Genomic DNA, 27,128 nt, shown 5'->3' on the forward strand with positions numbered 1-27,128 from the left:
CTTTTGTCAGCCGGTCTATTCCGGATCAACGCCGTCCCTCTGCCGGTCTCAGCTGACTTTCATGGCTATCCAACCATCTAACCGCTTCTCTCGGTGTCTCAAAAAAAGAAGTTGTTCCCAGCGCCACCACTCTCAAACGGGCAGGATACATCATCGAATATTGCACTTGTAATGCCCTTAGTCGTCTTTTTATATCCATAAACTGTGATCTTTTTCGTTGTACTTCCAAAGAGAAGTCCGGGAAGAAGGACACTTTCACCCCATTAAAGGAGATGTCTTGACGTTCTCTAGCTTTCCTCAGGATCTTGTCTCTATCTTTATAATGTAAAATCTTTATCAGCACCGGTCTCGGCGGCCTTCCCGGAGGGCCAGGTCTGGTCGGCACCCTGTGCGCTCTCTCCACCGCAAATAAAGGGGTCAATTCCTCTCTACCAAATGTGTCTATCAGCCACTTTTCAAAGAAGTCATCCGGATTCGTTCCCTCCACTCTTTCCGGAACCCCCACAAGGCCCACGTTATTTCGTCTCAGCCGATTTTCCATATCGTCTGTCTTAGCCATCAATGTCGCCACTGCCTGCGAATGTGCCTGTACATCCTGCTTTATGTGAGGAATCGCATCCTCCATGTCTGAGACTCTCCCTTCCACGGCAGTGGTGCGTTCCGCAACTTTCTGCAGATCATTCCTGAGCAGCAAAATGTCCTCCTTCAATCCACCCATCTGGCTTGCTAAGGTATTAAGGACCATGGAATTTTGCTTCACCGCTGCCAAAATGTCCTTTAGGGAGGGTTCCTCCTTCCTTACTCCACTTTTCCCTCCAGCACCTGGCTGATCCTGCATGGCGCCACTCATCTCCTCCTCCTCCTCCTCCTCCTCCTCACTTCTCATGTCCCCCGCCAAAGGAGAATACCTGGATCCATATGATGAGCTTCCAGCTGCCTGATCTCCAGCCGACTTTCGCTGCTGTGCAGCCGCCCCCCCCCTGCTCTCGGCGTGCGGCGAACCTCTCCAGCTTCTCCACAACTTCCTGCCGGAGGCCTCTATTGCGGCCTTCCTTCTCCTCGGCGCCATCTTGAGCGCGGGACCCGGGACTCGCTGGCGGCGACTTCTGCTTCTTAGAGCGCGTCATTATGGCCGGGTATTCGTGCTCCTCCACCTCCAGATTCTGGTAAGACCCTGGGGAAGCTATTTTCCCCGAATTTTACGGGATATATGGACCTTAAAGGATGATTACAGCAGGAGCTCCGGTCACACACGTCCTCTCACATTCACCTCTAGGCCACGCCCCATTTTTCCGTCAATCTAGTGTTATGAGGGCTTGTTTTTTTTGCGGGATGAGACACCGTTTTTATTTGTACTGTTTTGGGGTACGTGGGACTTATTGATTAACTTTTATTATGACTTTTTTGGGGGGCAATGGAAAAAAATAGCAATTTCGCCGTTTTTTGCATATGCTTTTTTACAGCACTTACTTTGCCGTTTAAGTTACTTATTAACTTTATTTGGGTCGTTATGGTCACGGCTATACCATATAAGTGTACTTTTTTATTTTTTTACACTTTTACTAAATCCACTTTTTCTGGAAAAAAATGTTTTTTGTTTTTTTACTGTAATCTTTTAATCATTTTATTTGACATTTATAAAAAAAAATATTTTATATTTTTTTAGTCCCACTTGGGGACTTCACCGTGCTATCTTTTAATCGCTGCTATAATGCTTTGGTATACTTCGTATACCAAAGCATTATTGCCTGTCGGTGTAAAACTCCCTCCCTCTGTAGATTATTTAAATGCTGCGATTGCTATGGACTGTGGCATTTAACAGGTTAAACGGCCACGATTGAAGTAAACTTTGATCGCTAACGTTGGAGCAGGAGCCCGGCTGCAATCAGACAGCCGAGCCCCGGCTCCAGCCTGTATGGGACACCCGTGCAGGACTTAGACTGGGCCGCCGTGAAAAGGCGATGGCCTAGCCTAAGGCCCCTTAGTGACCCCCAATACGCCTTTTCACGGTGGTCACTAAGGGGTTAAGCCAATGTGTTTCTGTTCAATGTATTTCTGTTCAATGTATAAAAATGTCCTATTGCTACATGAAAACCACCAACATGCAGCTGTTAGTAGGGCTGGGCGATTATGACCTAAATCAAAATCGCAATTCAAAATGTAACCTTGATTACAATTTAATGAACAATTATTTAGCCCACACCCTTTTTGCATACCACACGCCCTATTTGCGTGCTACGCCATCAAATTTATATTTGTCCCCTGAGCCTGCTGTATACTAATCTATATATTATACCCCCTGACCCTGCACATTCAGTATATTTCCCCCTTAGTGCTCCCAACACAGTATAATGCCCCTATAACTGCCCTTCACACCGTATAATGCCCCCTATAGCTTCCCTACACATCGTATAATGCCCCCTATAGCTGCCTTCTACACAGCCCCAATAGTTCCTAATAAAATACATACTCCCCTTACCTCGTTAGAACTACGAGAGGAGAACCCTCCGCTCCTCCGGTCTGTGTGGCTTGGCTCAGACAGACGCGATGAGATCACTGCCTCTCACCTGTCTGCGCCGAACCGTGAGTGTCCGGCTAAACATAGCGAATGGTAGATAAGAGACCTTACGGCTCCCTACTCTACCATTAGATTCAACTGTATTTGCATCCTCCGCATTTCGTTTGCCATGACAATGATCGGCACCCCACAAACGCACCCTTCTTCCCAACTGCTAAGATGCTGCCACATCTAAGTAGTTATGAGTCTGAGTTATTTCTGATCCCAGCGGTTTCATAGAGCCGATACCCGCTGAGTATGGAACGGGGTCATCCCTTTAGCTCGCTCCATACTTCTCCTTCCCAGCTATGATGTAACTCTACATCAAATGTCGGGAAGGGGTTAATGCACTGTAGGTATGAATGACTCATGGGCGTTTTGATGGTAGCAACACATGTGGTGGCCGCCAGGCTGCTGTTGACCTGCAAAAACCAATTGCATGGTTAACATACAATGCATGAGTAGGTCAGGTTCACCAGAGCAAGAGCTACATAGCGGCTCTCCTTTCTGGCTCATTGAGGGGGATCCCAGCTAGATCTGCTTTTACATAGGGCGTATGGACAAAGGTTGTCCTATCTTAACAAGTATCTTCCATATATTTCCAAAGAGGGCATTTGGATTCACGAGAGGGTCCTACTACTATGCACAGTTGAGAGCTGCTAGCTATAAAGAGTTGCTTTGGAGGTGGACTTAGCACAATGTATTAACATTTATTGAATGGGTACTGTGTAATAAAACATTGATACTGCAGGGGAAATGGCAGTAGCTTACCTCAGGAGTAACAGCTGATCAGAGGTTCCCAGCAGCGAAACCTGTTGTAAGCAGCTTACCATTTCGAAAGCTGCCAATTTGAAATGGGTTGTCCAGACTACCCCTTTAACAAGGTATCGGTTAAAGGTGGTATATCAATCAGTATTGCAGAATAGTGTTTATTTTGCAATACTGACTGAACACTGTTAAGCTTTCCCGATTGCCATGGTGCCAGGTACTGCGCACTTACGCCTTGACGCCCTTAAAGGGAACCGGTCACCAGCATTTCACCTATTGAACTTTACTTCTCTCTCACTGGCCACTGCTATCAAAAGTTCATTGCCCTTATCCCCTCTCCTAAACTCCTCCTCAAACTGTAAATAACGGTCTGCAAATGTTTCACGCCTTTCATCGTTCTAATAGGGGGTCTGGTTGTATGCACACACCAGAAGAGGACATCAATACACAAGCGTGGGATTTTGTGTGCTGGGGGAAGGCGAGGGGCGGTCAATCAAAAGTAAGGAGGCGGAGTAAACCCGGAAAGACTTGAGGAATGAAAATATGACTCTTTTCAAACAAAGATTTGACTCTCTTTTATGCTCATTAGCATATGGTGTGGGAACACTAAAAAACTGAAGACTAAAGCTACAGAGCCGACCTAAGAAGACAATTATAGGTTATATAGAAATGATTTTTCACCCACTACCACCAGGTTGTGCTGGTTTAATAGGTGAAATGCTGGTGACCGGTTATCTTTAAGCTATTTAACCGACTGCAGTCCTCTGGAGTAGAGGGGCTTCTATACTACTTTTATTTTATTTTTTCAGTGCTGTACTTTGTCTATTTGGATTTTATTCTTAGAGTATGTTCCAAATTTTGTTTTATACAAAAAGTTCTTTACAAAAATTGAACAAAAAAAAAAGATTTTAATAAATCCCTGTTTTTGGCTGGCATACTAGACTTTTTAATCTAAATAGTTTTTCAATAACATAAAAAAAAAAAAAGGAAATATACAAAAGGTGTAAGCTCTAAGCAAGCACATTAAAAGAAAGTTTTTTTGGCTCAGCAGGCTTTTCTGAAACCTGCAGAAAATATATATAATTTTCACCTCATTCCTCCATGGTCCTGTAACAACTCGGTACCAGGTAGATCTCAATACAATCGAAGTTCCAACAGTAGATCTCCATCTTGCTTCCCCTGCCTTTTAGCTTATAATTAGAATACAAAAAATGTCAAATGTTAATTTTTCTATACTGCAAACAGTAAAACCAAACTCCGAAAGCACCCTGCAAGCGTTTTTTATGCAGGCTATTTGGTGTGGGAAGCAGCCTCCCTTTGCCTTTGGGAAATGAAAAAAAGATTGCAGGACCAGTCGAAGTGTCCGTGATCTTGCGGGATATTTTGCAAAGGTGGGCACTTTCCTGGGTATTTCCCTAGGAGATTTTATGGCTAGTCCATTCTTCGCATTGAACCAATAACCTCAAACTAGCCGCGAAGCAGCACACCAAGCCACTTTAGGTTCTCAAACAGCTTTATTGGCCCCTTTTAGTACTGGACAAAATTTGTCCTTGAAGACCAGATTAATATTTCTTTTCAACTTTGCATTCCGGCACTCAGAATTTTTAAGTTTTTGTTCGACTAAGCTGTATGAGGTTCAGCATTGATTGTGTCATTATAATAAATAAATAATCCCAGGTAAAAAACAAATATACAAAAACCCACTTTTTCCCCTTTATAAAATGGTTTATTCTGAAAAAAAAAAAGTACAAAAATTACATATATTTTGTATCCCCGCATCTGTAACTACACCACCTAATAAAGCTTTTACAATATTTAACCCGCACGGTGTACGCCATAAAAAAATTTAATAAATAAACAATGCAAGAATTGATGTTTTCTGTTCATCCCTTCTTAAAAAAATTTGATTGAAGGTGATCAAAAAGTTGCATGTACTCCAAAATGGAACCAATAAGTACTGCAAGTCGTCCCGCAAAAAAAAGCCCTAGTACTGTCGAATCGGCAGAAAAATAAAGTTATGGCTCCTAAAATATGGCGACACAAAAACTATTTTGAAGAAAAGTGTTTTTTTTACTGTGTCAAAGTAGTAAAACATAAGAAAACGATATAAATTTGGTATCTCTGCAATGATAATGACCCGCTGAATAAAGTTGTGTTATTTATACCACACGGTAAACAGTGTAAATTTACGACGCAAAAAAGTGTGGCGAAATTTCAGTTGTTTTTTTTTCTATTTCCCCCCCCCCAGAATAGTTTTTAAAAGTTGATCAATAAATTATATGTACCCCAAAATGGTGCTATTAAAAAAACACAACTTGTCCCGCAAAAAACAAGACCTTATACTGCTATGTTGATGCAAAAAAACAAAAAACACAAAAAGAAAAATATAGCTCTTTGTGTGCAACGATGGAAAAACTAAAAAAAATAGCTTAGTTATTGAGTTCTAAAATAGACAGGTCAAGAATGGTGGTTGTCTCCCCAGCAAACACATAAATGAAGAAAACATTACAGTAATTATTTTACATGGTTACATTTGCTAACTATGTTGGCAACTAATAACTAAATCTGTGGTGTGATGTACTCTTTCATGGGCATTACTGGTAAATGTAAAGAGAGCCGAAAATTAGGCCCCATACATGTTTTGGCTTGGCAAGTGTCTTAACCTCGTACTGTGGCGCGGAGTATGATTTAAGGGCTGACTAATCAACTGAATATCAACTTTTATGTTTAAGCAAATCAATTATTTAAAGTACAGACACCATTAGTATGAGCAGTAGTAACTTGACCTGAAAAGAAATAACGCCAAGACAATGTATGGTGGTGTGCACAGATTGTGCACTCAGGATTGCAAGCATTTACTCATTATAGAAAGAATACAGCCAGTATTTGACTGGAGAACCTCTTTGTATGACAGGATATTATATATATGCTGCAATGCATAAGCCGAGCCATGCAGATTCAGTGGGGCAGCTTTGGGCGTTACCATATTTGGTTGTCATTTTATAACTTCAGCAATATCACAAGGGTTTATTGGTTCTAAAGGAGAATTTCCATCCCATGTAGACATTTAACATATCTAATTTGCATTATCCATCAACTATGTAAACATGTATCCAGTCTAGCAATCTTCTAGTGTATATATTTTCAATGTGACAACACTTATAAGTGCCACAACATTAAATATGTACATATTGTGCATTTTTGAAGGTTTTTTTTCATTAACCGAATTGCTCTTTAATTAATTTCTAATGTAAAAACATTTATGACCACATGTGGGGTATTGCCATACTCTGGAGAAATTGCTTTACAAATGTTTTGTGGCTTTTTCTCCTTTTATCCCTTGTGATACTGAAAATGTCAACATTTATGTGGAAAAAATGTTGATATTCATTTTCACGGCCTAATTTCACTAAATTCTGCAAAAAAACCTGTGGGGGCAAAACGCTCACTACACCCCTCTATAAATTCCTTGAGGGCTGTAGTTTCCAAAATGGGGTCACTTTTGAAAGGTATCTACTGTTTTGGTCCCTCCAGGGCGTTGCAAACACAAAATGGCACCGAAAGCCATTCCAGCAAAATCTGCGCTCCAAAATCCAAATGCCACTCCTTCCATTCTGAGCCCTGCAGTGGGTCCAAACAGCAGTGTATAACCACATATGGGTTATTGCCGTAATAGGGAGAAATTACTTTACAAATGTAGGGGTGCTTTTTGTAGTTTTCTTTTTTATTATTCCTTGTAGAAATTTAACATTTCTATGTTTTTTCAGAAAAAAAGTAGATTTACATTTTCACAGACTAATTCCAATAAATTTAGCAAAAAACCTGTGGGGTAAAAATGCTAACTATAGCCCTATATAATTTCCTTTGGGGTTAAGATTCTAAAATAGGGTCACTTTTGGGGGGGTTTCTACTGTTTTGGCACTAGAAGACCTCTTCAAACCTGACATGGTGCCTAAAATATATTCTAAAAAAAAAGGAGGCCCCAAAAATCCTTTTTGTTTCTGAGGTCTGTGTTTCAGTCCATTAGCGCACTAGGGCCACATGTGGGATGTTTCTAAAAACTGCAGAATCTGGGCAATAAATATTGAGTTGCATTTCTTTGGTAAAACCTTCTGTTACAGAAATTTTTTTCTTACAAATACATTTATGCAAGAAAAATTTAATTTGTCAATTTCACATTTACATTGCTTTAATTCCTTGAAGTCCCTAAAAGGTTAAGAAACTTTCTGAATGCTGTTTTGAATACTTTAAGGGGTGCAGTTTTTAAAATGGGGTAATTTTGGTGTTTTTCACAAATATTGAATATAGCGACGATCTGTTTTCACTGAAAGTACAATAAGTCACCAGAAAACAATCTCAGAATCGCTTAGATGGGTAAAAGCATTCCCACGTTATTACCACATAAAGTGACACGTCCGATTTGAAAACAGTAGTCTGTGTCCACAAGGCCAAAACAGGCTGTGTCTGGAAGGGGTTAAGAACATGCCATTTATAAACCTAAGCCACTTTGTAATTCACTTCAATAAAAAATGTTGTGCCATTGCTGAGCTTTCAACTCCCACGTCTCCACACCTGTCAATCAAAAGTTTGCCCTGCTGCCAATGTCCCTAACATGATCGAGACTGCGCATTTCATTCCTTCTTCTCACTTTCCATTGCTCGGTGCATGCTCAGACAGCAGTTTTACTCTCACTCCCTAAGAGGCGCTCTTTCATCTTACTGAGCATGCTCGGACACGTCCGTAGACTTCTATGAACTTCATTGACGTCAATGGAGCCCATAGAATGAAATACGCAGCCGAGCATGCGAAGTAACCGTTTCAGGACCGCAGCGAGTGATGACTGCACTGTGCTTGTGAATTGTGGTAGTGGGATCACATCAGGGTATACGCACAGCCCGCCCCTACCTTCAATACCGGTATTGGGAAGTAAAGGAAACCCGTGGGGATACTGAAGGTGCACAAAAGTAAGGATTTTTACAAAAATGTGCACCAACGTTTGGTAAATGTGATCCCAGCGCTAACCTAAGGATTTATGGTAATGGGAAAATGAATTTTAAAAAAAGGAACTACAATATTTGTGTAGAGCTTTGTATAGACCGTAAGCCCAAACGCGTACCTGGATGTGGGTCCCCCGATAGTGTAGTCAGAACTTTTCGGAGGCGGTAGAGCAGAGTAGCACAGCGTAGCGGGAACAGATTTCAGTGAGTTCACACTTTGCAGATTTGATGCGGATCTCACCCTTTTGTATTGCGAAGGGTAAAATCTGTATTAACAATCCACCGACAAATCTTCAACATTTGAACTCCGCCTAAGGATTCCCCCGTTCTTCGCTCTTCACCCCCACTAGGAGGTGTGGATTTTGCCATTAGGATTTCCAGGTTGCAGTCCTCAGGCTAGTCCCCAAAAGACAGTCAGGCTGCAGATGACAGGTGTGAATTGTTTTATGGTCAAACAGATTTGGGTTGGTAACAGGTGGGCAACGTCAGGTCCAGTAGGCAAGTTCGGTGTCAAGCCAGAGGTCAGCACACGAATATGTGAGATCAAGCGGAGTCTAGACAAAAGCCAGGACAAACACAGGGAACAACAAAATTGCCAAGAAACTCACCACCAGGGCTTATAACCAAGCATTGCCACACTGGAGCGGTTCCTCTGTCCTTATCATAGGTAGCATGGCTAAGATTGCCAGTTGTACAATTGCAGTTAGATCGGTAGGGCAGGGTTCCCGTTGAAGTAAGTTCCCTCCCAGCCAGGGTTTTCTCAGAAAGTGGAAGCAAAATAAATTTTTCTTGGAACATTTGATTGGAGCAAGAGAGTAAAAAGGGGGGGGGGGAGCAGGGGTATGATGGTGGTTTAAGTATTTTTTTTATTTCTTATAGTTAAAGAGGCTCTGTCACCAGATTATCAAATCCCTATCTCCTATTGCATGTGATCGGCGCTGCAATGTAGAGAACAGTAACGTTAACGTTAAAGTTATGAGCAATTTTATATTTATGCAAATGAGCCTTTCTAATGGACAACTGGGCGTGCATTGTGTTTTTAGCAACTGGGCATGCATTGTGTTTTTAGCAACTGGGCGTGTTTACTTCTTTCATGCTGGGCTGGAACAATGAGAAGTGTAGGACACTGATTGGTCAGCCTCATACACTCCTCTGTACAACACCCAGTTGGTAAAAAGTAAAAACACGGCCAGGTGTCTATTGAGAAACCCATTAGCATAAATCCAAACTAGCTCATAACTTGCTACAAAATAAAAACCACTGCTGTTATCTACATTATAGCGCCAATCAGATTATGTAGGAGATAGGGCACTTATAATCTGGTGACAGTGCCTCTTTAAGTGTACTCATTAAAAATTACCAGATTGGTGGCTTCTTAACATAGGCGCTGACTTAGAAAAAGGGTTAATGCCACGGGCCCAGACCACTCTGTCAGGGTTTTTGGACATTTTGCACCTCTGGTTGGCAGGACAATTTTCACACTTTTGACATGTACAAATAAAACCTTAATTACAAGATGAAAAATAATACTTTACCCCCATTCCTACAGTGGTAGATAAAAGTAGATGCATAGAACCAAATCAAACAAATGAGTCAAAAATATTAGACTTGGTCATTTTATTTATTGAGGAAAATTATCCAATATCCCATATCTGTGAGTGTCAAAAGTATGTGAACTTTTCTTTCAGTATGTGGCTCGTGCAGGAATAACTGCATCTAAACGTTTCCGTTAATTGTCTATTAGTCCTGCACATCGGCTTGGACGTATTTTAGACCATTCCTCCATACAAAACAGCTTCAACTCTACAGAAGAAATGCCTCCCGATCTGACCCCCTTAGACTTTTTATCTTTGGGGTCATCTGAAGGCAATTGTCTATGCTGTGAAGATACGAGATGTGCAGCAACTGAAACTACGGATACTGGAAGCCTGTGCTAGCATTTCTTCTGCTGTGTTGCTATCAGTGTGTGAAGAGTGGGAGAAGAGGGTTGCATTGACAATCCAACACAATGGGCAGCGCTTTGCACACATTTTATAAGTGGTCAGAAACTTGTAAATAACTCATGAAAGAATAAAGTAACGTTAAAACCAAGCACACCATTGTTTTTCTTGTGAAATTGTCGATAAGTTTGATGTGTCACATGACCCTCTTCCCATTGAAAAAACTAAAGTTGGATACAAAATGGCCGACTTCAAAATGGCCACCATGGTCAACACCCAGCTTGAAAAGTTTCCCCCCTCCCATATACTAATGTGCCACAAACAGGAAGTTAATATCACCAACCATTCCCATTTTATTTAGGTGTATCCATATAAATGGCCCACCCTGTAGATTTAGAATGTTTCCTTGAAAAACCCCAACTCAGAAAAAAAATAAGTTTTTACTTACCCAGAACTCTCTGCTTCTTCCTCCAGTCCGGCCTCCTGGGATAACGTTTCATCCCATGTGACCGCTGCGACCAATCACAGGCTGCAGCGGTCACATGGACTGCCGCGTCATCCAGGGAGGTCGGACTGGATGTCAAAAGAGGGACGCGTCACCAAGACCATGGCCGGGGTACGTATGAACTTATTTTTCTTTCTATCGCTTCGTTCCGCTGCGGATGCTCTTCCAGAAAGGGCTGCCCCTTCACCCTATCCAGCACTGAACGCCAGCCTCTTCTCTCTATCCAGCACTAATAGAGAGAAGAGGCTGCCGATCAGTGCTGGATAGAGAGAAGGGGTTGCCGATTAGTGCAGTGCAATATCTCTCTCCGTGTACTTCTGCCCGCCCGGCCGTTGCTAGGCAATGGCTCCGTCACACACGGACAGCACACTGATGCCTTCCGCGTGCCTTCAGTTTTTTTGACGGACCCATTGACTTGTATGGGCCCCACGGTCACGGAATCTCTGACCAAAGTAGGACATGCTCTACTTTTGTTGGAACGGAACAACGGGACCGTAAAAAAAACTGAAGTGTGCATGGCCCCATTGAAATGAATGGGTCAGGGTGCTAGCTGTCAAAAGAACGGCTAGCACCCTGAAGGAAAAAACGGAAGTGGGCATGAGGCCTTATGCAAACAATATGTATTCTGCAAAAAACTGTAAGATGTAAGTAGTTCATGCATACCACACGTCTATATTCACAGGTCCGTGTGATAAAAAAAAATTTTTAAACTACAAGTAGGCACCAATCAATTTTGCTTGCACATTAAATTGGGGAATATAATTTTCTATTCCCTTATACAAACTAAGGCTGTGTTGACACATCACAGTAAAATTTTTGGCACGATTAAAATCACAAATCTCTAAACCTATTCTTTGTGTTAACTAATGCTGCTTTTTTGAGTGGAAAATTTATTTTCTGACTAATACATTTCTGATGGATGTTAGAGATTTCCATCAGAGCTTCCATTTTTAGTGATCATGTTTATCAATATGACTGTAGTAGGTTACGGTTATCGCTAGAGAAACAGCCAGCGGATTTTATGCTTAAGATCGGGTACGAATGAAATGGAGAGTGTAAAATGTATAAGCTTTATTGATCAATACAGAAGGACAAGCCCTCAGTGTATATTCCTTGCTAACCTCTTTAATGTTCAGGCAAAATTCAGCAGATTTTAGTACACACGGGTTTAACAGCTATATTTTTTTTTAAGCTACACCGACAAATGGGGCTTTGAACACTGAGAACCAGTGAACCAGATCATACTATATTTTTACTATGTGAGGAGGGGATAAGAGTGGTTGTCTCATGAAGGCCACTTCTGTCCATATGCCCTCAGAGCGGCTTCTGCTCTAGTGGACTCAAGCCGTCCATGTACTACATGGATGGCCATTCATCTTAATGTCTTGCCAGACGATGCTTCTCCCAGCAAAAACATCTGTTTGCTGGGGTTTGTTGGGAGCTGAACCTTCGGAGATCAGCTGAACACCCTAGCTGCCACCTGAAAAGGGTTGTTTCTGATGAGCCAACCCTTTTTATTGTCTTAAACATAAAGCATTATTAATAATGTACAGTACACTTGTAGTTTAACTAAAATGCTATGTCTTTTTGCTATATTCTATATTTTATCTTTTACAGTAGAAAACCAGTGAATGATTACAGCATGCATTTACACCAATTGAGTTAAATTTGTTTAGATCTATGCAGAAGTCTGACAGCATTTGTCACTTACTGCCACATTTCAGGGCACACGCTACATGATGGTCGTTTTATTCTGAAATTCATTTCACTGTGATGCTTGGAACAACCTTAAATTTTCTACATTTTTCGTTACCTGAATAATTGTTCTTGCAGCACCCTTTTCTCTCGTCCCACACCTTGCATGTCCGGTTTTTCAGGGAACCAAATGCTATGCGTGACACACACTAGGTATGTCTTTTTTCTTTATTTTTTTATTTTATCTCTAGCCACAGTGCTTTGCCCGGTTTATTCAAGGATCACATTATCAACCTAAAAGGTCAAGCTGATTTTTTTTTTTTTCCCCCAAAAAAAACAAGTTGTATATATTTATTTAAAAAAAAAATTTAAATTAAACTCATTGCTATTTTTAAAAATGTCATTGACCTAAATTAAAGGGGTATTCCCAGAATCGACAATTATCACTGGGACCCCCACCGATCACAAGAACAGGGGTTTCCTCGTGCATTGAGGAGGACTTTAAATGGAGCAGCAGTCGAGCCGATTTATTCAATATCTATAGGAATGATAGAAACCACCAAATACAGTGCTTGGATGTTTCGGTCAGTCCCATGGACATTGAGTGGATCTGCAGGCGCATGCTTGACTGCTGCTCCATTCAGGCTTGTGATCCCCTTTCTCGCAATTGGTGGTGGTCCCAGTGGTGGTGTTCCCAGTAATCAGACCATTATCACCTTTCCTCGATAGGTAATAATCGGTTTTCAGTGGAAAAGAAGTCCTGTCACAACGCTGTCATTCTGTATGGAATGCTGAACTGCAGGTTTCAGACTGTCTTTGTATAAACAACCTAAATGCATCGATTCTGTGAATTCACTGAATAAACACTAAATAATGATTTTCACATTTGCTCCCACAGAAACTTTTATTATGTTTATTTAAAGTCGATCCTATGTGAGCTCTTCCCAGTTGTGCAAGATTTTACTCTTGCTAGCTTTTAGGCTCCATTTTTTCACATTAATCATGTTCACGGCTGTGATTTTCGGGTCGGGCGGCCGTGGATTGTCACCCGCGAGCTGCCCACAAATCGGCCATTATTTGCTATTAGCCTGGACTGCAGAACACGGCCGTAATAAGACTTGCCCGTTCTTTCTGCGCTCCGGGCTCCTGGGCCATTCACGGACCGTGGAAACCTTGGTCGTGTGCATGGGCCCATAGGAATGAATGGGGCCGCGATTCTCCCGTGGATTTTCGGGGGGAATTGCGGCCGCAAAAGCACGTTCGTGTGCATGGGGCCTAAGAGTTTAGCTGGGAATTCAGAATCCGGTTTTAATATGGAATATGTGTTCTACATTGTGGGAGGTAAATTTGTTTCTATTGTTATGGTTTTATGATTTTCCATGTGCAAATATGCTAGTGTCTCAATCTAATTTGTTGCTCTTTTTGCCAGCTTTTATTTGAGTTATAACAACTTCCAAAACTAATTTTGGAATATTTTAAATACAACTGATGCCTCTAGATTGATGTATCCTTATTTGGTGTTTTTGAGCTCTTGTGACTGGTAATATAATTCTTTATTTTAATTTTTTTAATTTTGCAGCAATGTTCTTTTTATTGTCTATTTAATAGACAGAACTACTTTGGTGTTACACGTTTTGAAGTAAATGGTATATGTGTGATGGATTTGTTAAAAAAAAAAAAAAAAAAGGCTGCTTTCAGTTTCGAAAATATGCATTAATGCAGTTTTGTTCTTATTTTTAGCCCGCCAAAACCGAAGAATGTGGAACTGCCTATTAAGTCCAAGGTTGTTGATCATGTAGATGAAGGTACCATTGAAGACTTCGTTCCAAAAGGAAACATTGCAAGCAAAGTTTCTTTATTTGAGAGTAAAAGGACCAGCCACAAGCAAATAGATTTTTATGCAACAAAGAACATTTCCCAGCAAAAAAAATATGTTGAAATAGCCAAACTAAATTTTGGGAAACCGGCAAAGGGGGCTGTGTCAAAAGAAAATAGCTCATCGGCTAAACAAGCCAGCAATTCTAGTTCTACTTTTGTAAAAAAAGAAAATGGTCATTGTGAAATAAAGGCAGAGAAAAAGAAAGCCGAAAGTGGTTATAAGGTGGGTTATAACCCAAGTGTAGGCACTGTTGTGACTCCAAGCCAGATGCAGATGGAAGACAACAGAAATGGGTTTGAATTAGCTGCATCAGATAGGCTTTCAAGAGAAACTATTTTGCCTTTAGAGAAGAATGACAAACACAAGAAGCCTCCTACTGAGCAAACCAGTAGCGCTGATGCTTTAAGTGAGGGTATTAGCTCACAAACCAATAGTCTACAGCTTGATGGAAATACCAAGGATACTTTGTCACTGTCATCTGAGAATACTTCTTATTTAGTTGAGGATAAAGCTAATTTTGAAGGTGGTGCGGTTTCACGAGTTGACCCTCTAGATATGGGTAATAAACCGAACTCTATTAAAGAACCATCCGTTGTTGTTTCAACAGAAAATTCCAATGATGGTCTAACTAAAGAGTCTAAAACATTACATTCAGATGATGTAGATTCATCTCTGCCATCAATCGTATCATTAAAAACAGATAATTTGCCGTTAAATGGCAGTAAAGCAATAACTGAACTCGAAAGAGAAGTTCAAACGCTGTTTTCTGAGAGAAAAGACGCAGACAAGTCACCTGAAGTCACACAGGACACAGAGAACATTCAGCCCAAAGACATTTTAAATGGTGATACCAAAGAAGATGTTCAAAAGAATAATACAGATTCAGAAAGAAGCTATGAGAGAGACAGCGATTTATTAAGCAATGAAATCACAAATGGTACCGATCAACAATTAACAGAAACAAAGGTGCCGTCCAAAGGGGAAGAAGTTGAGGAAAAACCTTCATTACATGGAAATTCAGATGTATTAAGTTCTCTCACTCACCATGAAGAGGAAAGTCTGCCAACTGCTGAGTCATTGGCTTTAGAGGCAGTTATTCTTGCAGGACAGGAACAACCGATCTCTGATCAGCAAAATCATCTTCTACAAAGCCCTACAAGAGATTCAATTGAAACCAATGTTGGAGCAGAAAGTGAGGATAGTCTACACCAGTCCTCCGCAAGCTCCAAGCTCGAAACGGGTGAGTGCTCGATTTCCAATAATTTCTCACCACAGAACAATGCGCAAGCAAAAGACGAAGGTGAGCCGAACGTTTTGTGTGATGAGATTATTTCACCAAACACCGAAATCTTCCCAGACACCAGAAATGACAGTGTGTCGTTGCCTCCAGTAAAGGATGGATCTGTATACGAAACGAATGAACAACCGGGTGATTTCCAAAGCACACAAAATCATTCTGAGACAGAAAATGTCTTCGTTTTACAAAATGTGGTTGTGGCTGTAGAAGAATCTGAAGAACATGTGGACACCGAAGTTCAGCAGGTCAATGTGTTAAAAGAGGATGATATAAAAAATACAGACCTTTTTACTGAAGTAAATAACAAGGACACTACTAATGGGAATTTGAACAATTCTGACATTCCGGAGCCGAGTGTACCTCAGAATGGATGCCTTTTCGACTCTCGTGCCATTACCTATATCAATGAAAGCCTACAACATCTAATGAGTCAAGAAGAGCATTTCACAAATATGCAAGGGAGCCCTGAAATCAGTTTTAATGACTCTGTGGCAAGTGGGGAATTTATTTTAGATTCATCTTCAGATATGGAAAAATTTGCTGAAACCATCAGAAAACTAGAAAGCCCAATTACATTGCCTCAGAAGAGAAAAAAGCCCAGAGCTCCTAAATCACCAGGTCCATATTGTGGTTTGCCCCCTATCCATGAGGATTACTTGGAAAAGATATTGGATAACGATGCATTCTCCTTTGGCTTAGGAAAGAAAGATAGACCAAAGGACCTTGCTCCAATGGCATTGTTTAAGATGCAAAGCAAAGAAACTGCAGAGAAATTAAAGCCAAAACGGGCATCTGCTGAACAAAGCATGCTTTTGAAATCTCTGAGATCAAAAAGAGAACCACTTTTGATACCACAGGAAACATGTGACAAGGAAAATGCAGATGTGACTGATTTAGCTGTGAAGAGATCTCGCATAGAATCCATTTATTCAGGCTTCAAGTCACCATTTGCAGCAAGATCTGAAGAGAATGTGTTCTCCCCTTCTGTCACAACAGTCAGCACTATAACTACCTCTTTTGACACACCCCGGAAGGAGTTCACACCCTCAGGCAAAAGCTGTGATCTTAAAACTACAGACTCTGTGAAGACAGCTCATACATTGGGTAAAGAAGGCAAAGGTGCTCTCACACAGCCGTCTTTAGAATTCTTTCACAGTGACTCTGCAAAGCAGTCCATATCCATACCTGTGCACAGCATGGACAGCCACCAGGAAGGCAGTAACCATGCAAACGGTAACTTGTCAGTAACACTGCCTGATTCTAATGGCCACCTAGATGTAAATCATTCCACACCTGAAGGAAACAGGACTGTGCCCCTTTTTGACAGCATTTCAGAATTTGACAAAACTACCAAAGACTCCTCGGAGATATTTTATTTTAAGGGCCAAGAAGAGCAAAACATACCACATAGCTCAGAGGTGAGTGCCGTTTGTTTCTTGCACTTCTGTAGTTACTACCATGTTCATTCTATATGGCTCGTGTGTCCTCTGTACCTTAGTTTAAATTATGCATAATGAGTATTAGATACAGTGTCTATTAGCTAAACAGTGAAATAAAATAAAGACAGATGGGCATGGCCAGCCTCTGGTCACATTCGTCACACTTGCATCTCAGGGGCACTTGTGACCAACAGAAATCTTATTGATTGCTGACTGCATAATGGTCTTGTTTAAACACTGTATTGTGATATTTACTGTGTACTGGTTGGGCAGTGTGTAGTAATATGTTTTGCAGTGTATGGTGGTAGTGGCTGCACTGTATAGCATTGTTTAGACAATTGATGGACCGGTGTCTTTTCAACCTATGTATAAAAGTATTATTTGGCCAACGTATGGCACTGTATGGTAATTAAAATAAGGCATTGTTTAGTTGTTTGTACACTGTATGACTAGACACCATTAAGAGAAGGGGGGTGCCAAGTAAAATTACTGTAGAGGGCAACATCTAAAGGAAGGCCAACCCTGCAGACAGACCACTTGGGGTCCCAGAACAATAGCCACAACAGTGGTACCTGGGTGTTGTTTTTTTTTTTAAAGAAACAGCATTTTTACTATATGACCTACTTCTTAGTTGTAACATTTGTTTGTATATGTTGTACAGATGTGTCCATCTTTAACATTTCTTAAATTGCATTAAATTCTACAATTAGTGGTGATACTAATTTAATACAATCTCGCGCCATCCAGTAAAAAAAAAAGTAGACGTTAAACCGATATGTCTTTTTAACATGGGAGTCTATGGGCGACGCATAGCGTCCGTCTGAGATATGCGTTTTTTTACATGTTAGTTCAGCATCTCAAGCCACATATCTCGGGATATCTTGGGTTTAGTCTATGCTCACACATGCGTTCTGTTTTACATTGTTCTGCTCCATCATAGGAGCTGAACAAAAAGGAAAAAATGGAAGCACCGGATCCATCGCATGATGTAAACATTAGGCACCTGATGGAACCCATTGACTTTAATAGGTTCCGTCGGGTTTCTGTCGTTTTTCTGGACAAAATAGTACTGCATGATGAGCTATTTTGTCTAGCCAAAATGATGGAATCGTGGCCTTCTTGTATCTTCCTTGGCTTAGTAACTTTTTTGTTTTTGCAAACCCAATGGCCCCCATTTTTTTTAAAGCAATTTTCTCCACTTTAGTGTCAGTTGCAAATTTAGGAGCACGGCTGTTTGCAACTTTTTTCATTTATACACCACATCTGAGACTTTTTTTTTTTTTTTTTAAAAAACATGGTTTAGCATAAGGGGCGTGGTCAACATTTGCAGAAATCTACGGAAGCTCGGATCTGTCATAAATTTTACTTTTAGGCGAATGAACAGCACAAGATGCAACTAATTTATTAGGATGCATGAAACAGCTTATTAATTATTCATAGATAAAATAGAAAAAACTTAGGCAAACTGCACAGACAACTTCTAGAAATATCACATGGGCTACTCTTTACAAGTGAACAGTGCCAAGTCTAACTCCTAATAGTTGACACGCCAGTTTTTTTTATTGCAGTTCATTAACTTCTTCCTTGTTACCTAGGGAACAGCTCTTTGTCCTTTTACTTGACTCGCAGAGAGCGCAATGCATTATAAACATGGTGCCCTTTTGAGAATAATCATTGCAGAATATTTGTATTGCTAAGAAGTTTTATAACCTTCTGCATTCTATTTAAAAACAAGTAAAATGTTTAGTGTTATTTCCAGCATTGCATATAACAAATGGGGATCAAAGAAGATTCTGTAATGGCAAGCGATATTCATTGTTCTGTGGAATTAAAGTGGGGGGGTATTCCCATTTTAAAGGCTATGTATACCCTTTGACGTCATTTTAAAAAATAAATAAATTGTGCATCGTTGTGTTTGGTGCAACTGCCTAAAAATATTTAATTAAAAATTATTTTTACTTTTTGAGATACAGATGCTGTGTATCCTGTATCTTGCACTGAATCCTGTATCCGTCATGTCCGCGGCACTGACAGGTTCTGTGTCGGCGGGTCCTGCGTGTCTGTCACAAAGGATCCACCTGTAATCTATCACATCTAAGTTCATAACTTAGATGTGATAGTTTACAGGTGGATGCTGCGTGTCAGGACCTACTGACACTGAACCCGTCATTCCTGTGGACCTGACAGATTCAGGTCTTGGCAAACTATACAGCTGCTCTGTATACAGGATACAAAACAGCTGTATCTCAAAAAGTAAAAAGTATTTAGGAAGTTGCACCAATCACACTGATGCACGATTTTATAAAAAAAACAAACCAGACCTCGCATAGGTGTACATAGCCTTGATATGCCATAAATGTTTGATACGTTTTGGTCCCACCTCTTGGGACCCGCACCTCTCTGGAGAACGGCGGTGCCCGGTCTAGTGAGGTGGTCACTGTTTCCAGGTGGAGATTGAGTGTAGAGGTGGCTTCACATTGGCTCTCTCCCTTCACTTCTATGGGGGTTACAGAAAAAGCGGAGTATGCATTTAAGCAAGAAAAACAAATTGTAATATGTCACTAACAGGGCTGCTCATTGAATCAAGCAGTGACTTGAGAAAAGAAAGGAATTTGTAGAAAGGTGGCATCAGGTGAAATCTCCACCCACACACAGCTCCCCTTTAACTGGAAGGGCTAAACCATTTGTAGTTCACAATTTTTTAAATAAAAGTTTAGGCTATTTTACGTTTGTGTGTATATATATATCCTGAACTTTTTCATTTAATAGATATGTAGAAGCGGTTACATCTAGCCTCTCCATACCAAAACTACTGTTGACAGGAAGTTAAGAACTTTTGCATATTTTAAAATATGACTCAGATTATTTCATCCCTTAAAGGTCCCAAAGGTTTAGGGCAAGTTTTAACTAACATATATATTTTTTTTTTTACCTTACAAAGCACCTGTCATTCTTCTTTAGATATTGTTAAATATGAAGACATTTATGTTTGAACTTGTAGAGAATGTAGGCATCTTAACATGCATGTGGGAAATATCCTAAAGCTACTTTTCTGAACCCACTGAATACAGTTTTCTTTCTTAAACACAGTTTGACCTGCTTGAATATTTATATATTAACATATTCTCCTGACCTTTCCATATTTAATTAATAGTAATTAACATATAATAAGATAAATTCCGTTCATGCTTTAATTAAACAATATCACAGTGATTTTTAAATGAGAACCATTGATGTTGTTCTCAGTAGTCCATTAGGCTATATCATCATGAAACTCTACTTCCCCAATAAAAAAACAAAAAACACACAATCTTTTTGGATTTGACGGCATATGAGAGAACATGTCGTACAGCTATGTATTTGAAAAGGAAACGCTAGAAAACCAGAGAGAGTTATTGCCTAATGCACATGACCGTGTGTGTCGGTCGAATCCCGTTAGTTATCTGCGGGAAGATAGGACATAGCCTATCTTTCAACGGAACAAAGTTTGGTCTGTTTTCAGACCCGATTTACCCGCTAAAGTGAATCGGTCGTGTGCAACTGCCATTAAATAGAGACTCAGAAGTTTCCATGAACTTCAAAACTAGCATTGTAAGGTTCCAGTCTACCAGCCAAATTGTATTCCCTTCTTAGCATAGAATGCTACATAACATAAATACAAACACGCTGCAGTTACTTTTCAGTTCAGTGCATCCATCAGTCAGGTTTTATACACATTTCTATGAAATGGTCTATACATCTTCATATTCACTATATAGACAAAAGTATTGGGACACACCTCTTAATCATCGAATTCAGAGATCTCATTCAGTCCCATTGCCACAGGTATAAAATTTATAAAATCCAGCACCTAGCCATGCAGTCTGCCTTTAAAACATTTGTGAAGGAATGGGTCGTTCTAAAGCGTTCACTGAATTCCAGCGTGGTGCTATAATAAGATGCCACCATTGCAACAAGTCAGTTTGTGGAATTTCCTCCCTTCCAGATATTCCACGATCAACTGTGGAGCACTTCGTGGCTAAGTTGCTGTGGCTTCGAAGTGACAGGCCATGTAGAGTTACAGAGTGGAGTCGCTGAGTGCTGAGCCGCATAATGCATAAAAGTCACCAACACTTAATAATAACTGTAGACTTCCAAACTACTTCTGGCATTAACATCTGCACAAAAGCTGTGTGCCGGGGAGCATCATCGCTTTGGTTCCATAGCCGAGCAGCTGCATGCAAGCCTTAGAGCACCGAGCACAATGCCAAGTGTCGAATGGAGTGGTGTAAAGTACGCCGCCACTGGACTCTGGAGCAGTGGAAATGTATTCTATGGAGTGACGAGTCGCCCTATCTGACAGTCTGATGGACCAGTCTGGCTTTGGGAAATGCCAGAAGAACGTCACCTGCCTGACTGCATTTTACCAACTGTAAAGTCTGGTGGAGCAGGGATAATGTTATGGGGTTGTTTTTCAGGGGTTGGCCCAGGGCCCTTAGTTCCAGTGAAGGGAAATCTTAATGCTTCAGCATACCAAGTCATTTTGGACAATCGTATTCTAACAACTTTGTAGGAACGGTTTGGGGAAGGCCCATTTTTGTTTCCGCATGACTATGCCCCAGTGAAAGAGCCATAAAAAGATGGTTGGATTAGTTTGGTGTGGAAGAACTTGACTGGCTGTGCAGAGCCCTGACCACAACCCTATCCAACGCCTTTGGGATGAACTAGAATGGAGGTTGTGAGCCAGGTCAGCTCGTCCAACATCCATGTTGGATCTCTCATCAGCTCTTCTGGATCAATGGGCAAAAATTCCCACAGACACTCCCTAAAATCATGTAGACAGCCTTCCCAGAAGAGTGGAAGCTGATTTACCTGCAAAGGGGGCACCAACTGTATATTCATGAATATGGATTTAGAATGGGATGTAATAAAATCTCTTGTAGGTGTAATGTGTAGGTGTCAATACTTTTGTCTGTATGGTGTATGATTATCAGCCTACAAGAACAATGACACCTGCAGGCTAGGAGGTGTAACAGCAGTCCATGAAACGTATTTACATGCTGTAAACAATGAAATGGAAATAGAAAAGATCTATTTAAAAATATGTTTTTGTCTTATTCATTTTAGGCACTTTCCTTAAAAGGTTCAGAGAAAATAAACCCTAGACCAGGAAAGGTAATGTGAATACTTTTGTATGCTATCTACACAAGTCATTGCTGCTTGTATAAACGACTGCACAGTTGATTATTTTTATGCTTAACATTTTGCAGGTGGTAATTCTTACTGAAGCTGAATATGGCAGTGCTGTGTTTGAAATCTTTTCTGATGTAATGGATTGTACTTCTTGGGAGCTTTCACCTACTATTTTCATTAAAACCATAAGGGGATGGTAAGAAATTATCCTTTCATTAGGATTACTCTTTTAGTCCATGTTAATCTTTGTATTTTGAATACAAAACATGTCTAGAAACATGACACTATGTACCTTTATAGCCTGTGTGTCTCGGCCTTTTCACGGAAATAATAGCGTAGTCGACTATCCTATTGTTTCCGTCAAAAAAACAGAAACTTTACGCAACGGAAGCATTACCATTGGAATGAATGGTAACGCAAACAGAATCTATGCTTTCAGTTTGGCTTTCCGCTCATCGCTTCCTACGACAGAAAGGTCAAACGGAACCGATGAACGGAAGCCCGACGCTGATGTGAAACCAGCCTTATTACTATTCAATGAGGATGCAGACTAGAGTTGTAAACCATGTACCTTCCTGAAAAACATGGTATGAAATCTTGCTCAGAACTATGCAGTAATGAGGTTTATACCAAACATGCTAAAACAGTGCAGGACATTTGCCTAAAGGCCCATTTACACAGACTAATCAGGCAAACGAGTGTACATTGGCCTGTGTAAACATGTCAGCGATCAGTCGACAAACAAGCAGATGCTAATTCGCCGGCTGATTGCACCTTTTATGCAGCCTATAAAATAATCCTTGTAGGCAGCACATCTCCCCGTGTTAACATGGGATGTGCTGCCGACTATATGCATACTTTTTGGCGACCGAACTATCATATTAACGATCTTTTGTCGTCACACAGTTTGCATCAGCTCATTCAAAAGGGCCTTTAAACAAGCGCCAATCGACTTGTTATATCGGTGATCGTTATGTGCAAAAATCTGGTGTTAACCAGCCTTTAAGCTTATGTAATTTATACAGGATCTGATCAAGTTAGAATAGTTACTTTGTGAATACTAGACCAGATAAGAAACTGAACTGTTGCCCAATATAAAAAACGTGGTACTAAAAGTTTGAGGAAAATTTAATAACGTGCAGGTTTTGGTTTTCATTAAGAAAAAAAACAACTTTTAAAATCATAACTGTTTGTGACTATGTTCAGGAGCTGGGTGACAACTGTATGCAAAAGGGTTAAGTTCGCGGCCTTCTTGCACACCATTGCCTTTCAGCAATCTTATGATGACAATGAGGTATTTTGTGTAGACCGCTCTCCTATTTTATTAAACTATGCTCATATGTTACTTTTGGCTAATATAATATTGTACATTTATGTAACCAGAATGAGTTCTCATTCATTATATTAACCAGTCTGTTTCCCATTATTGTTTCTTTTTAGCTGGATACTTTATGAACTGCCTGCTTTTGAGGGACGAACCATAGCTCTGGAGGAAGGTGACATAGAAGTCACTAACCCATGGGGAGATGAATCACAGGATGAAAATTCTCGATCACCAGTGACAATTGGCTCTTTAAGACATGTGGTAAAGGTAAAAATTTTGAACTTGGCAACTATTTAAAGGGGTATTCTCAGAATCAACAATTATCAGGTATCCACAGGATAGGTGATAATTGGCTGATCGCTGGGACCCTCTCCAATCATGAGAACGGGGCCCCATACCTCCTGTTCCTCCTAACTGCTCGACCACAGTGAAGAGCACATAGAATGGCGCGTCGGTCGAGCATGCACACTGCCACACCATTCAAAGTCTATGGGAATGATGGGAACAGCAGTGTACAGCGCTCGCTGTTTCTGTCCGTCCCATAGACATTTAATGGAGCGGCGTGCGCATTCTCGACTGCTGCTCCATTCAAGCTCCTACTCACTGCGTTAGTGCAGTGAGGGGGACTCCCAGCGACAAGACAATTATCACCTATACTGTTTTTTGGTACAACGCCTTTAAAGAGGCTCTGTCACCAGATTCTCAAATCCCTATCTCCTATTGCATGTGATCGGCGCTGCTATGTAGATAACGGTAACGTTTTTTTTGTTTTTTTTTTTAAAACGTTCATTTTTGGCCAAGTTATGAGCTATTTTTTATATAGATAGATAGATATATGCAAATGAGCTTTGAAATGGACAACTGGGCGGTTTTTTTTCGTTCTGTCCAACCAGGCGTGTATTGTGTTTTTAACTGGGCGTGTTTACGTGTATGACGCTGACCAGTCAGCATCATACACTCCTCTACATTCATTTACACAGCAGCGATGTGCAGCCAGATACACAAGTGTCCTGATAATGAATACACATGAAATCCAGCCTGGACGTCATGTGTATTCAGAATCCTGACACTTCTTACTCTTTTCTGTGAGATTTCCAGCAAGTGAAACGAAATCTCGCGAGATTACGGAAGTAAACCAGATTTCGTTTCCCTTGCTGGAAATCTCACAGAAAAGAGTCAGAAGTGTCAGGATTCTGAATACACATGACGTCCAGGCTGGATGATCATGTGTATTCATTATCAGGACACTTGATTACCGTTAATCTCTGTTTATGTGGCTGCACATCGCTGCTGTGTAAATGAATGGAGAGGAGAGTATGACGCTCACTGGTCACTGATTGGTCAGTGAACACGTAAACACGGCCAGTTAACCCCTTCCCGACATGCGCCGTACATGTACGGCGCTGTCGGGAGGTGCTTCCCGCAAAGCGCCGTACATGTACAGCGCAGTGATGGTGCGGGCTCAGGAGCAGAGCCGGCACCATCACCGCGGGGTGACAGCTGTATTATACAGCTGGCACCCTCCTGTAACTGCCAGGACCGGAGCTACTCTCCGATCCGGCAGATTAACCCCTCAGATGCTGCGCTCAATAGAGCGCAGCATCTGATAGGTTTTCACCCGATCGGCAACCCAGTGATGCAATCGCTGGGTTGCTGTGGCAATCGGACGCCAGAAAATGGCGTCCGAGTCTGCCTTGTACGGGAGCCGATGAGGACCCGCCTTCGGCGAGTCCTCATAGGCTTGCTGTCAGTGAATAACTGACAGCGCTAATACACTGCACTACGTATGTAGTGCAGTGTATTAGAGTAGCGATCGGGGCATCAGGCCCTCATGTCCCCTAGTGGGACAAGTCAGAAAAGTAAAAAAAAGTTAATAAAAATGTGGTAAAACAATAAAAACACACACACATTTCAAATAAAAATAAAGCTAAACTGACTTTTTTCCCATAGTACCGTATATATCGGCGTACAAGACGACTTTTTACACCCTTAAAAAAATTTCAAAAGTGTGGGGTCGTCTTATATGCCGGATATTGTCTACATTAGGGATGCACATTGCAGCCGCACAGCTCAGTATAATACACATGAATGTATGGGAGCGCGGCTGCGGCTGTGTAATTCAGCCACAGCCCCGCTCCTGAGTCATAAGTTCGCGGGGTCAGGATGATGCAATGCCGCCAGCGCTGCACTAATGAGCGGCGGCACTGGAGACAGAACATGGCGGGCGCGCTACAAAACACCCCCATGTTCTGTATTCAGTGCCTGAACTGCCGCTCATTAGTGTAGCGCCGGCCGCATCACCTCATGCTGACCGCGCACTTCCTGTCAGGAGCGGGGCAATGGCTGTATTACACAGCCGCAGCCCCGCTCTATAACGGCGGAGATCAGAGAAACCGCTCATCTCCGCCGTTCTTCCCCCTGAATGCTGCGATCACAGCTGACTGCAGCATTCAGGGGAAAGTGAGAAGGGGGGATGCCCCTGGATCGCGTCACAGGGAATTCCTGTGACGCGACCGAGGGCCATACCATATATGGGCAGACAGCCCAGGGTCTATTGACGGACCCCAGGGCTGTCTTACCATATTTCATGTTGTTAGGACATACCCAAGTATGTCCTAACAACTGCCTGTGTATTATCCGTCCACAGGTTAATGTACTGGCACATATCTGATATATGTCAGTACATTAAAGTTTAAAAATAAAGTAAAAACAAAGTATTGTTAAATTGTAAAAAAAAATACACCTTCACCTTTTTTACAATAAACATTAAAATAAGTCTCAATACATAAAATACACACATTCAATAATGGCGCGGACAACAATGTTTTTGCATCATTTATGATGTGTACGCTGTAAAAAGGGCCCGCCCTTTCCTCTCATTCCCTGCCTCTCAGATCTCGCGCGATGAAGCAGCCTATCTGCGCATGCGCGAGTTCAAAGAGACAGAGTCCTGGGTCCTGCCGCCGATGGCCATAGTGAAGCGCTCCTGCACGAAATGGTGAGTATATCTTAAATTCTATATTTTAAGGGTAAAAGTTGGGGGTCGTCTTATACGCCCAGTCGTCTTATACGCCGACATATACGGTAAGTCTTTTATTATGGGAAAAACCGTAAAAATAAAAAAAACTATACATAATTGGTATCGCCGCGTCCGTAACGACCCAAACTACAAAACTATTATGTAATTTATCCCGCACGGTGAACGCCGTAAAAAAAAAAACATGAAAAACAACGCCAGAATCTTTGTTTTTAGGTCACATCTCCTTCCAAAAAATGCTAGAAATAGTGATCAAAAAGTCACATTTACTCCAAAATAGTACTAATAAAAACGACAATCCGTCCCGCAAAAAATAATCCCTGACACCGCTTTGTGCACGCAAAAATAATAACGTTATGTGTCTTAGAATATGGCGAGACAGAAAACAAATGATTTTATAAAAAAAGTGATTTTGTTGTTCAAAAGCCGCAATACATAAAAAAAACTATATAAATTTGGTATCGCCGTAATCGTATCGACCCGCAGAATAAAGCTAACATGTAATTTAGGGCGCACGG

General features: G+C 41.1%; 1 protein-coding gene across 1 annotated transcript in view; it reads left to right on the forward strand.

The window, feature by feature from the left end:
* Positions 1-27,128, forward strand: part of CRYBG1 (crystallin beta-gamma domain containing 1) — a 333,831-nt gene that overhangs the window by 247,700 nt on the left and 59,003 nt on the right. The window contains exons 4-7 of the mRNA XM_075862225.1: positions 14,203-17,056; positions 22,184-22,231; positions 22,327-22,445; positions 23,690-23,840. Of these exons, the coding sequence (XP_075718340.1) occupies positions 14,203-17,056; positions 22,184-22,231; positions 22,327-22,445; positions 23,690-23,840 (3,172 nt within the window). The remainder of the gene's footprint in view (positions 1-14,202; positions 17,057-22,183; positions 22,232-22,326; positions 22,446-23,689; positions 23,841-27,128) is intronic.

Source organism: Rhinoderma darwinii, chromosome 4 (assembly GCF_050947455.1).
Source record: "Rhinoderma darwinii isolate aRhiDar2 chromosome 4, aRhiDar2.hap1, whole genome shotgun sequence".
NCBI lineage: Eukaryota > Metazoa > Chordata > Amphibia > Anura > Rhinodermatidae > Rhinoderma > Rhinoderma darwinii.